Consider the following 12,833-nt stretch of genomic DNA (forward strand, 5'->3'; position numbering starts at 1 on the left):
TATCTTTGACTAATGTTTAAATTTGTTTGATGATCTGAAACATTTAAGTGCGGAAAACATGCAAAAAAGTAAGAAATCAGAAAGGGGGCAAACACTTTTTCACACCACTGTACATCTGGTAAAACTGTTACCGCTTACTTGGAGAACACTCTCTGTAAACACAGCTCTTCTTCGCCGCTGCGGGCGAGCAGAATCACTTCTGCCTCGGGTGCCGTATACTGGTTTGCTGACTTCCACTGTGTGTCCGACCCGTGCGAGGCTACGCTAAATAGCCATATAGAGAAAGACTTTTTTGTCGCTGTTGGGTTCAAATAAATATGCGGATTAAGGGGGGGTGATACGAACTAGGGGCAGTTTTATTAATGGTAAAAAGTTCCGCACAGCTGCTTTAATGAATTAATGTTGTATTTATACTTTTTGTTCCTCACCGTTTTAGTCGCTGCGTCTCTCGACAGAAGGGCACAGATGAATTTCAGCCTGCATTCACATTTTTCCAGCCTAGTGTTGAAATTGAGCAACTGATGTGTTGCTGCAAGAAGTTAGCAGAGTGAGATGTCCATCCAGGCATGTACGTTGTGTTTACATTTGGCATGTGCTCTGTGTGTTGACCCAGACTTTCTCCGAAATCAGCTGCTGGTACTGACGTACTGAGGTTAACATTTCCGCCCTGGTTCTTGCGACTGACTCCCTCTCCCCACCTCTTTTAGGTGACACCGTGTTCATCATCCTCCGGAAGCAGCGCCTCATCTTCCTGCACTGGTACCATCACATCACCGTGCTGCTCTACTCCTGGTACTCCTACAAGGACCAGGTGGCGGGCGGCGGCTGGTTCATGACCATGAACTACGTGGTTCATTCTCTCATGTACACGTACTACGCAGCCCGGGCGGCCGGCCTACGGGTGCCCCGTCCCTGCGCCATGATCATCACAGCCACCCAGATCCTGCAGATGGTGATGGGCCTGACCGTCCTCGGCCTGGTGTACCTCTGGATGCACGAGGTGCGCTGTCCGTCCAACATGGACAACATCACGTGGGGCTCTCTCATGTACCTCAGCTACCTGGTCCTCTTCGCCTTGTTCTTCTACAACACCTACCTCAGAGGCTCCTCTAAAGGATCCAAGGCAGAGTAGCATGTCGGTACTGTGCTATTAAAGCGTGCCATACGTAGAAACGACCAACAGCGAGGGGCCATGAATGTGTGAGTCACAACTAGTTAACTGGTCGCTCAGTCCTCCTCTTTTTACGACATTTTCACTTGACTTTTTACAGACGTCTGTAGCTCAGCACTGATACATCGAAGGTTTTACAGCGGTAGGAAAGAGGAGACCAGCGCACAGTTCATTATCTCATGATTCGTAGGGAGTTCTGTACGGAAATTGATTTAACACAAGAATGGAGGACTAACATGTTTGTGTTTGACTAACATCGTTCTCACCTCGTTTAAACGATTGCCTTGGTGACTCTCGACCAGTTTAACAAAAAGCAGCCATATAAGGGCCAAATATCTGTCACAGGTAGTTAACAAATGTTTGTATGTCGTAATCATCCATGATTTATACGTAAAAGCTCTGAAGTAGAAAAAGTACGTATGAATGTTAAGTTGTTAGAGGAGTAGTTTGACATGTTGGGTAATGTAGTCGTTTGCTTTCTGTCTGAAAAGAGCTGGAATCAGGATGTTCAGCTTAGCATGATCTCGCTTAGCCAGACCTTTATCTATAGAGCTGTGTCAGCGCCAGAGAAAGGTCTGGAGCACTCATTATTAATCTGCTGTAGGGGATGAAAATACTCTGACTTGTTTGTATTCCTGTAAACCAGTCACAGTTGACTGTGGCGGTGTGAAGCCCAGGATGCAGCGGCTTGTTTTGGTGGAACATTTGCATGTTGGGAGACGAGCACTGTCTTTAAAATGGCTAATTCTCTGCAAAGAGAGCAGAAAACAGCAGCAGTCCACTGTCAACTTGAACTGATAAAAAAGACAAATTTATTTTGATAATTTGTGTCGTAGAGGTGAAGCCTGATTATACTACAGCACTGGAAGAAACTGCAGACGATTTGCTGGCTGTAAGTGGCTTTTGCAAATCAACTCTGACTGGCCATGTCAGAAAATGGAGCAACATCAGGAGAGCATGAGAGCCCTGTGAGTGGCAGTCTGGGCTTCTCAGAGGTGTGTTTGCAAGTTGTTTTATTTGTTGTAGAATTTTATAACAATTCACAGAAAGAGCAAAGCAAGCATGCCGTACTGCACGATCCAAGTCTTTGTCAAAACGTGCTGTTTTTGGCATTTAAATTTTTAACCTGGAAGTTGTTGTTGGAAAACGGTATCATGCAGTTAGCAGCAGGGGAGAGAATGCCGGCTGAAATAGCCACAGTCTGCATCCAGTGAGTCAGAATCAGCTCAGCATGAAGTCTGGAAGCAGTAGGAAGGTGAAAAAAATACTCTGCTTGTAACACCTCAAAAAAAAACATTTTAAAAATCTTATTTATTTGTCATTCCATAAAAGAAATGTAAAAACGCCCACAGGTGAGTTTAGGTGGGAGTTATGTGCTGGAACGTCCTGACAAACAACAGTGTCTCCAGCTACAGCGCAGGCTGCCAGATACAGCTGTTATTAACAGTAATAACAGAACAGGTTTTACACTGTTGTTCCTACACGTGGTGACAAAGCAACAGCGTGACCAGCTACATGTTCGTTGAGTCACTGTTGAAGTGTTGCTGAAGCACTTGTTTAAATCGTTATGTCATCATTGGCGCATGTGTGTCTACGCACAAAAAAGCACCTTGACGGAACGACTTAAAGGAAATGGCCACTTTAGAATGAAAGTACAGACAGTACTTACTGACCCTCATGCCGACAACAAGTCCAGTGCAGTTTTTTAATCCACAAAACTCGTTCGGGGTATCGGAGGATAACAGCTAGCTGGAATAACAGCTACACTTGAAGTGCACAGAACCCACATTTGAATAACAGCTACACTTGAAGTGCACAGAACCCACATTTTGAAAATGTAATAAAACTTCGCTAATGCATTTAAAAGACATCAGAACGGCTCATCCGTCGTAATCCAAGTGCCCTGAAGCCGCGGCATGCAACACTGACTTGAAAAGACGTAATTTACTCCACTTTTATAGCATCATTTCTCACTGTGGTCAGTTAGCCTGCCCTGCAGGAGTGCTGTGTTTACATGGCAACTCGCGCGAGACTCGAGAACTAGCATCACCACTAGCCATCAGCTAGTCTCGCGCGAGTTGGGCACTTGGATTACGACAGACGAGCCGTTGTGACGTTTCTGAAATGCATTAGCGGAGTTTTAATACATTTTCAAAATGTGGGTTCCATGCACTTCAAGTGTATGGAAAAATCTGGCTAGCTGTTATCCTCCGATACCCCGAACGAGTTTTGTGCCTCAGCAGCAATTAAGACAGTGAAAATAGCGCTATCTGGTGGCCGGAAAGCACGTCTTCTTCTACTTGCTAAATATTGTTGTAATTCTAAAGTTGAAATTAATGTTCTGTGTTGGGAAAAAAACAAAGTGAAAAATACAAAAAAACATATTATATTCTGTGTTGGTACAAAATAAAAACGAAATAAATACACCACAGTGTCTCCGTGGTGAAGACATATATAACCTAATAATGATAGTGATGTAAATAACCTAACTGTGATGCAGGCTGCAAAATCTGATGCAGAGGGGGAGGGAGTATCACCTACTTGGCGGAGGTCTGCACTCTCTGAGTGCTTTTCTAGTCATTCTAAAGCTGGCCATTTCCTTTAAGTTTGTATTTGGTCAAAGGTATCTTTGCTTTTGATCAATATCTGAGCTGCATTTTAACATCACCTATTTCTGCCCCATTCTCATAGATAGATAGATAGATAGATAGATATTGTCATTGCATATAAAAAACACAACGAAATTTGTTTTGCAGCACCAAAAGTCAGCATAAAAAGGGCATAAATAGGGTTAGGTAATAAATAAATAAATAAATATAGATAATGCACAGATAAAATAAAATAATGCACAGATATTGCACTTGTACTGTTCGTCAGGTAAGTGTATGTGTGTTTTTATGAGAATAGTGTGTGTTTATGTCTGAGGAGAGAATCCACAGCTCTTGGAAAGAAGCTGCATTCCTGTGTGCACTGCAGTAAACAAAATGTTAGCATAGCAACAGCTAAGTAAGCTAGGTAACGCCTCAGCCAGAAACAAAAACATATGATTGGTTGACGCTTCACAGCATCACTGGAGTGCTGAAAATGGCTGAAACTAGCTCTTTTGAATTGTAGCGTGTCACGCCGTTACACAGTGTCACGTGCTGGGCGTCAGTTTGTAGCTTCATGTCATTAGCTTCCATTGAACATCACTTGTAACCTGTTGCTGTGTCACTCATTGTGTAAACGCAGCTTTATGGTGTCCGTGTTGCCAAACTTGGCAACCTTACTGTGAGAACAAGACTTGTTTGACAAGAAATAGTTCCAGCATGTAACTCCCCGTGAAACCACAAATTATCTTTTTAACATTTCTGTTTATGTGAAACAGGAAGCAATGAAACAGTGGAGACACAGCGTGCTTTAGACTGATCCACGCTAACCTCATCCTGACTCCAGATCTGTGTTTAATACTCAGACAGAAAGCTAATAAGTGTGTTACCCAAAATGTTGAACTCCTCCTAGTGTCTGTTTTTAGCCCGAGCACAACTGTGACCTGCAATATAGTGAGTTTAGGATCACCAGAAGGGAACGAAGACTTCACAAGGCACTGAACGAAAGAAGGGTGTTTTCTCATGTTTAGTTTTAGCACTCACAACACACACACACACACACACACACACACACACACACACACACACACACACACACACACTATGTTGGTCTGAAGCTGTCAGAGCATCTTTTTATGAAGCCTGTGTGGTGACAGGAAGCTGACACACGCTCATACACACTCATTATTTAAAAATTGAATACTGAGGATGAGTGTATCACAGCCGAGACTTGACGTCTGCTCTTACAACACAAGCACTTTGTTAAATGATAAGATCTGACACATTCCTCTGCTGACAGCCGTCCCACAGCAAATAACTTCTAGGAAATGGGTTGTGTAACGTGTTGTTTAAAGTCCTCCTGTCCCAAATCATGTTTACACACCGCGCACATTTTGCCTTCTTCATTTCACCTGAGATCTTACACAGGACAAAGGTCAGTCTGCAGCTCCTCGTCATGATGAGGAGAGCTTTCGTCTGTGGTGTCAGTCACATAAACCAGCAGCCAGATGTTTAAAACCTTTTGTGTGTATGCACAGAAAGAAATACTGTGTGTATTGTGTTCAGTTGTGACAGTGCGGATCTGTTTAATGATTCTCTCAGTTGTGGTGAAACAACACACACGAGCCTGACCTCCACTCCCACAGTTAACTATTAATAGATACAGACAGACACACCCAGAATGACTCGTGTGCACCTACTGTAGCACTGCTGCTACTACAGGTGCTTACCTTTGCTCTACAGGACTTTAGACCTGCCAATGAAAGAACTGACTGTGTTGCAACAGCAGGTCCTTCTGACACAGGTTTAATCATCCAATTATCACACGCACCTGTAAACTTTCACCTGCACAGATGTCTCAGTCAGTATCAAACATCAGACATGATTTAGTTATAGAGCACTTACCACTGAAACAGACTGAAAGATAAAAGGTGAAAGAAAGACGCAAATAAAACTCGAATCGAACATGCAAAATTAAACAGCAACTTAACGCAAAAATCTTGACTTTATATATATATGAAATATATGTACAATCACGTAATTGTACTATTCTTCTATAATTATACTTATTAAAGGGATAGTGCACCCAAAAATGTAAATTCAGCCATTATCTACTCACCCATATGCCGAGGGAGGCTCAGGTGAAGTTTTAGAGTCCTCACATCACTTGCAGAGATCCAAGGGGAGAGGAGGTAGCAACACAACTCCACCTAATGGAGGCTGACGGCGCCCCAGATTCAAACGTCCAAAAACACATAATTGAAACCACAAAATATCTCCATACTGCTCGTCCGTAGTGATCCAAGCTCTGACTGCCTCTCTGGGCACCACGCTCATGTGCGCGCTTGTGGGCGAGACCAGCGAAAGCATGTCGCTACTATCCCTTTAAGCTTTTTCCAGAGAAAAAAGTCTGTTGATCAACACAAAGAAGTCTGTCTGAAAATCTGACGTTTCCTTGGACTGTTCCCTCTAAAGGCAGATTTATGCTTGTGCATCAGTAGTCTACCCTGTTGTGAGCATTTTTTACTTGTGCGGTGCTGTGTCTGTTTCACTCTGCAGTTACACCTCCAAAACACAAGTCAGTGGTGGGGTTTCTGTGAAGTGCTCCAAATTTGAGTTGACTCAAAACACACAGTAAACACACATTAAACACACAGTAAACGCACATTAAACACACAGTAAACACACATTAAACATGGCTTAATAGAGACAGTGTCAAACACAAATCAGCTTCACTATAACTCGCAGCATTCACAGACAAACACTTGTCTTTATCTGGACACATTTTCCCCACAAATACAACATGCTAACATTATTAGCACAAGTCTATGGCATTTTACATTGTATAAATTAGCCTAGCAGCTAGCAGAGATTTCCTCTGCTCATATTTCAGCCAGGATAAATCACACACAGTGTGTGGAGGCTTTATTGTCTTCACAATTTATAGTTTCTTATCTGTGAAATTAAAGTAAATCAAAGTTTTGTTTCCAGGGGCGTCAGTAGCGTAGTCGATAGTGCTGGCGCCCCGTGTACAGAGGCTTCGCTGCAGCGGTCGCAGGTTCGATTCTGGCTTGCAACCCTTTGCTGCATGTCATCCCCCCACTCTCTCTCTCTCTCCCCACTTCACACTGTCCTGTCAATTTAAGGCAAAAAAAAAAAAAGGCACAATTTGAAAATCCCCCCTCCTCCTGCAGCTCTCTCCTCTCTGTCCTAAGCTCCTCCTACCAGTCGACCACAGGCACATACACATGCTTCATACAGTAACCCAGTGTTTCCCATACCCACACATAATCTTATTTCATTGTAGAGTTGCATGTAGCGTATTCACTCCGTCCCAGTCTGTCTTTCACTTTATCCAACCGCAAATTTCGAGAGGAATTAAGAAGCTAGCCAACTCAAGAGATTTACTTTTAGTCAGCGGCTGTAGCAGTTGAATTCAGCCAGGTCAAACCCCCCAGCGCTGGGTGTCACAACCAGCTGGTGGTCAGCCACAACACTGGGTCTAACCTGTGTAACAGCAGCAACAGAAAGTTTGCTGATGCGGCAGGGAGTTGGGGCTGTCAGGTTCCCTTGAAGCTCGGGTTTGTAAGTATTGTCTCTGGAGCTGCTGTCTGCTCTCCTCCGAGTGGGGAGGAGAGCAGAGGCAGGGAGGGAGAAGGAAGACACACTGTGATTTGAGGCTCTAGCTAACGTTAGCTACATCAAGGTGAACTTTAAGCTGCAGCCGTTAGCTGTTAGCTCCAGTAAGCAGAAGGTGATGTGGTTAAACAGAAAACAGACAGGGCTGCTGCACTCAATGAGCTGCTAAGAGGGACGAAGCAGGACGACACGTCTGTTGTAAATAATAAGAATCTATTTATTTTCTTAATATGAAACATTTTCCAGCAGACCTGAAGTTAAAGCACCTGGTAGATGTTATTAGAGTATTTTATTAGGATGTGCAGTTAGCTGTGGTTCATTTTGTTCCTCTCTCCATCCAAATGTCATGTTGGTGCTTTTTCGTCATTCCTCACATCTGCTGACATCTTGACACCATTTCTGCCTCTTAAATGTTGGATCACTGTAGACTCTCAAAGCCATTAATGTTGAAAGGAGTGTGTTTAATTTGTGACATGTGTAGTGTAATTTCATGCCGTCCTCGTGTCCTGTGTTTCATGTCCTTTTTAGGTGATAACTGTGCTGTAGCAGCTTACAAATGTATATTAAGGGAGATTGTGGCACAGACGTATGAAGTGAAGACGTATGTTCTGCCATAAGGTTTAACCACTGTGACTGTGTGTCTGTTGTGAAGGAGGAGTTGACGTTTCGGCACTTAGGCCTTTCTGCTGCGAGCGTGGCTTTTAAAAAGGGACATAGCTGTGATAAGATGGTATTTATAGTTTTCCAGCTGTAACATCAAACAGCCCCATCTGTGACCTCAGCACGTACATTACTGGGTGATTCGGTGATTCGGAAACTGCTTTTATCTGTTATTCAGCAGCATGTTTTATCTCCTAAGATATTTACATGATTTCTGTCTGCCTGAAGAAATCAGAGAGGACCTGTTGTGCTCATGTTCAGATTAGTTTGTATTTTTGGTTTCTACGAGAATATGTTTACACGCTTTAATGTTCAAAAAACAATTTATGTTCCACGTACTGTCTGTGCTGGAACACATGTATCAACCACCTGTCTGAAACACAAAGTTTTAGCGCCTGTCTCTTTTAACTACCACCTGAAAAAGCCCAGTCTGCTGTGATTGGTCGGTGTTTTCGGGGCATCTGCACCCCAGTGTTTTTGGACCATCACTGAAACAGGGTAACGACTGTAATGGAAAATAACAGCATTTTGTTTCGTGAAAAATCACTATCAAAAACTTGTAAACACAACCCAACGTTCAGCAGGAATATGGTCCAAAATCATAACGACATCAGCAATCTTTTAAGATTATTTTTATTAGCTTTTTGCCTTTATTGACAGGACAGAGGGTGAAATGGGGAGACAGAGAGAGTGGGGACTGACATGCAGCAAAGGGCCGTGAGCCAGATTCGAACCCGCGGCCGCTGCAGCGAGGCGATGCCTGTACACATGGGGCGCCGGCACTATCCACTACGCTACCGACGCCCCCAGGGAAAGCTTCTTAAAACAACTGCACATGTTCCAGCAGGACTACGATGCAAAATCAGGGAGAAATTAATTTTGAAAACCAACACTACATGTTTCCCTGATGTTAGCATGTAGCTACATGTAGCATTACACTTGTTGGGGAATGAACTAAACAAAGTACAGCAGCATTTCCTCCGGTCAGAAATCACCAATAAAAGCCTCTAAACACAACCAGACATGTTTCAGCAGGAGTATGATCCAAAATCATAACAACATCAGCAACCAACAGTACGTTTCCCTGATGTTAGCATGTAGCTACATGTAGCAGTGTACGTGCAGCCAGGGAAAGCTTCTTAAAACAACTGCACATGTTCCAGCAGGAATACGATGCAAAATCAGGGAGAAATTAATTTTGAAAACCAACACTACATGTTTCCCTGATGTTAGCATGTAGCTACATGTAGCATTATACTTGCTGTTGGGGAATGAACTAAACAAAGTACAGCAGCATTTCCTTTGGTCAAAAATCACCAATAAAAGCTTCTAAACACAACCAGACATGTTTCAGCAGGAGTACGATCCAAAATCAGGGAGAAATAAACAACGTCAGCAACCAAGTTGTTTCCCTGGCGTTAGCATGTAGCTACATGTAGCAGTGTATGTTATGTAAACACTTGCAGTAAAGTGTCTGAAGCAGACGGCCATATAAAGAGTATTCAGAGCAGTCTGAGGTTTTTGCTCACAGGAATTACTTTTACATACGTTTACCTCATTATTTTAAACTTTGACTGCATTTGATGTGAACATGCGACAATGTAATGTTAAATATACGACAGAATATAAGACAAAGCAAAACAGGTCCCCTTTAAATTTTTGCCAGTGTTAAAATCTGTGCAGGCCACTGCACACTAACTGTGCAAATATTCTAACAGGTGGAGCCTGTGGACTTACAGAAACACCTGCAGCTGGACGACCACTAAACAATAATGCTTTGACTTTTCCACAAAGGCTGCCGTATGGTTACGTTATGTGACTGAATCACAAAGTACTGTATGGAAAGCTGAGAGCACAAATGGGGCTCTGAATTATCTTTACCATCAACATGTTTCCAGTGTAGCCTGAAGTTCACTGGTGTTTCTCACTTCTGTTAAACCTGTGTCTTTACCCTGAATCAGCTGTTCAATCATGTTGAGAAGACACCGGGCGACGACTGTCAGAAGTGTTTTGTGACGTCGGTAATGATTCCTGGTCAGAACTTGTTTTAACACCTTTAAAACTTGAAGTTAATTTTGGGTCATTTTTGTGCCAAACAATGCTTCTGTTATTTTTTTTTCTATCATGAATCAATGTGTTTAATAATGTGGTCAGTAATGTTGGTGTGTGCATTAAAGGTACAGTTTGTCTCTTGTCAAACACACTGATGTAACCCTGGTGGATTTTACTGTCAACTGCAACTGAAGGGAAAAACAGTTTAAGGGCTCTTGATGTTGAAATGTTGTTAAATGAATAAATTACAATAATGGTTTTAAAACGTTTCAGTTCATTGTGTCAGACGGGAAGATTTCTTTGTTGTCATGTCACAGATAGTGACATTTAATCAAGTCTTAACCCTTTAAGAACCTAAAAACCTGACCCCGGAGCAGTTAGCTTGATTTTGTTGTTTTTCAAAACCTTGGAAGAAGGCAGCGAGAAACGAAACAAGAAATGACCCAAAGAAATTGGTTTAAAGAGTAAATTAATAACAAGACAATTTATTAAAATCACAAAATAGAAACAAACAAGTATGACCATAATAATTCTGTACCATAATTTAAAATATGTAATAATAATAATTAGAAATATGTTTCCTTAGTTTGAAAAAAAAAACAAATTGCACTTCAGGGTTCAAAGGTTTAAATACTTGTGAAAAAAGAAAAGTGACGTCTCTCCAGGTTTCAGAGTTAAAAGAGAAACTAACTGTTCATATAATGTACCAAAAAAACTTTTGGGAATTTGAAACTGATTGACAGTTCAACTCCTAAATTTCAGTCAATCCAACAATTATTTAAGAGTAAAAAATTGTTCCAAACTATCTGCAGATTAGTTTCTGTTTCTACGTTTTGGGTTTATAGATCTCATATATTAGTCATCATGCTTGGACTGGAGGCCGGGCGCTACGCCTCTGCGATGGTGATGTCCAGCCATTGGTAGTAACTGGTGGCGATGAGCAAGCCAGTGGGAAATACACATGCACTAAACATGTATGCACAGCTGGACCGGCCTGCCACAACAAAGCACAGAGAAGCTCAGATGACAGCACGTACAGAGTGAGTGTGGCTTCAGTCTGTGCTCTGCTCTCCACCACATCTTTACACAGCAAATAAAGGTTTGCTGCTATATTAACGCTCAATCTGAAAATGAAAGTTTGAATGCAAGACTTTTAACACAGGATTTCTACACTGCTATTGATACTTTTGTTTTAAGGTCCAGTGTGGAGGATTTAGAGGGATGTGTTGGCAGATATGGTACATAGCACTCATAACTATGTTTTGATCAGTTCATAATCCCCCGAAACTAAGAATCATTGTTTTCATTTCCTTTTGACGGGTTCAGACGGCACAATATCAGCTTGATTATAAGTCTACGCAGTGTCACATGGTGTCGGCTCAGATTGTGAACACGTGTCGTACTGTACTCCCATAATCCTTTGTTTTATCCTGTGCAGTGCGTCATAGTGGGCGACAACTGATGCCACGTCTGGGACGCCTCACGACGTCCCGACAAAAAGTTTACCATGTTTGATTTTTTTCTTTTTTCTTTTCCTCAACCTCACCACTAGATGTCACTAAACCCTACACACTGGACCTTTAATCAGTCATTACTGGGAGCTGTTTTAGTCATAGCAACGTGAAGTGCTTCGGATGTGTTAGTTATTTTCTGTCTCAGTATTCTTGGAGGCACTCTGGTGTGTATCACAGCCACACCCCCCGCCCCCTCTCCTCTGCTGATGATTGATTGCGGAGAGTAATAATCCATCTCTCTGATATCCTCCGTCCTCCACACTGAGGACCAGTTAACTCCCTGAGTACAGTGTAAGCACATGAATCTGTCTTGCAGACAGTTAAGACCCTGCAGCAGCCTCACAGTGTCTGTCCTGTAAACGTCCAGGCTGAGATATGAAGCTGTGTGAGGTCTGTGGGCCGACGGAGGACAAAGCTTTGTGTGCTCAGCACATTAGTCTCCCAGCTGTGGGTGGAGGTGACACCAGAGGACACAGAGGACACCAGAGGACACGGAGGATGGACACACTGTGAGGAAGCTTTGATACTCTGCAGCCCAGACAGGATTAGGGTCACGACTCTTCTGACTATATTTAATATTTGAGACAGTTTATGTTTTTCACTGAAACTAAATCTCATCAGGTTCAAAGTAAAATAATCACTGCTGATGGAGCAGGACTGGGCAATGTAACTAAATAACCGTGTAACTGTACTCAAGTACAACTTTGAGGGACTTGAACTCTACATTTTACTTTTACTCTGCTGCATCTTGGAGGCAAATCATGTTCTTTTCACTTCACTATATTCATGTTGATAACTAACATACACAACATATAACAACACACAGCACACACATGTACATATCTAAGTTATCTACCTCCATAACACATAGACACATACACACACATGTACACACATACACACACACGTACACACACATGTACACACATACACACACATGTACACACATACACACACATGTACACATACACACGCTCAAATCCCTGCACGGACTGAGCATGGAGCGTGGAGTGGCAGCTGGAGAGGTGCCAGACACTGCTGAGGTGCCACTGAGCAAAGCACCAAACCTCCAACTGCTCGAGGTGCCCGTCCAAGGCAGCCTCCTCACCCTGACACCCTCCATTTAATGCATGTGTTGGTCCTGTGTGTGTATGTATGTATGTATGTGTGTGTGTATGTGTGTGTGTGTGTGTGTGTGTGTGTGTGTGT

The 12,833-nt window shown here is 42.6% G+C and overlaps 1 protein-coding gene across 1 annotated transcript in view; it reads left to right on the forward strand.

Annotated features, from left to right (window-relative positions):
• Positions 1 to 2,956, forward strand: part of LOC126399481 (elongation of very long chain fatty acids protein 6-like) — a 23,802-nt gene extending 20,846 nt beyond the window's left edge. Inside the window, exon 4 of the mRNA XM_050059492.1 lies at positions 708 to 2,956. Coding sequence (XP_049915449.1) covers positions 708 to 1,132 — 425 coding nt within the window. The 3' untranslated portion in view covers positions 1,133 to 2,956. The remainder of the gene's footprint in view (positions 1 to 707) is intronic.
• Positions 2,957 to 12,833: the final 9,877 nt, after the last annotated feature.

The sequence above is a fragment of the Epinephelus moara genome, chromosome 13 (assembly GCF_006386435.1).
Source record: "Epinephelus moara isolate mb chromosome 13, YSFRI_EMoa_1.0, whole genome shotgun sequence".
In the NCBI taxonomy this organism is placed as follows: domain Eukaryota; kingdom Metazoa; phylum Chordata; class Actinopteri; order Perciformes; family Serranidae; genus Epinephelus; species Epinephelus moara.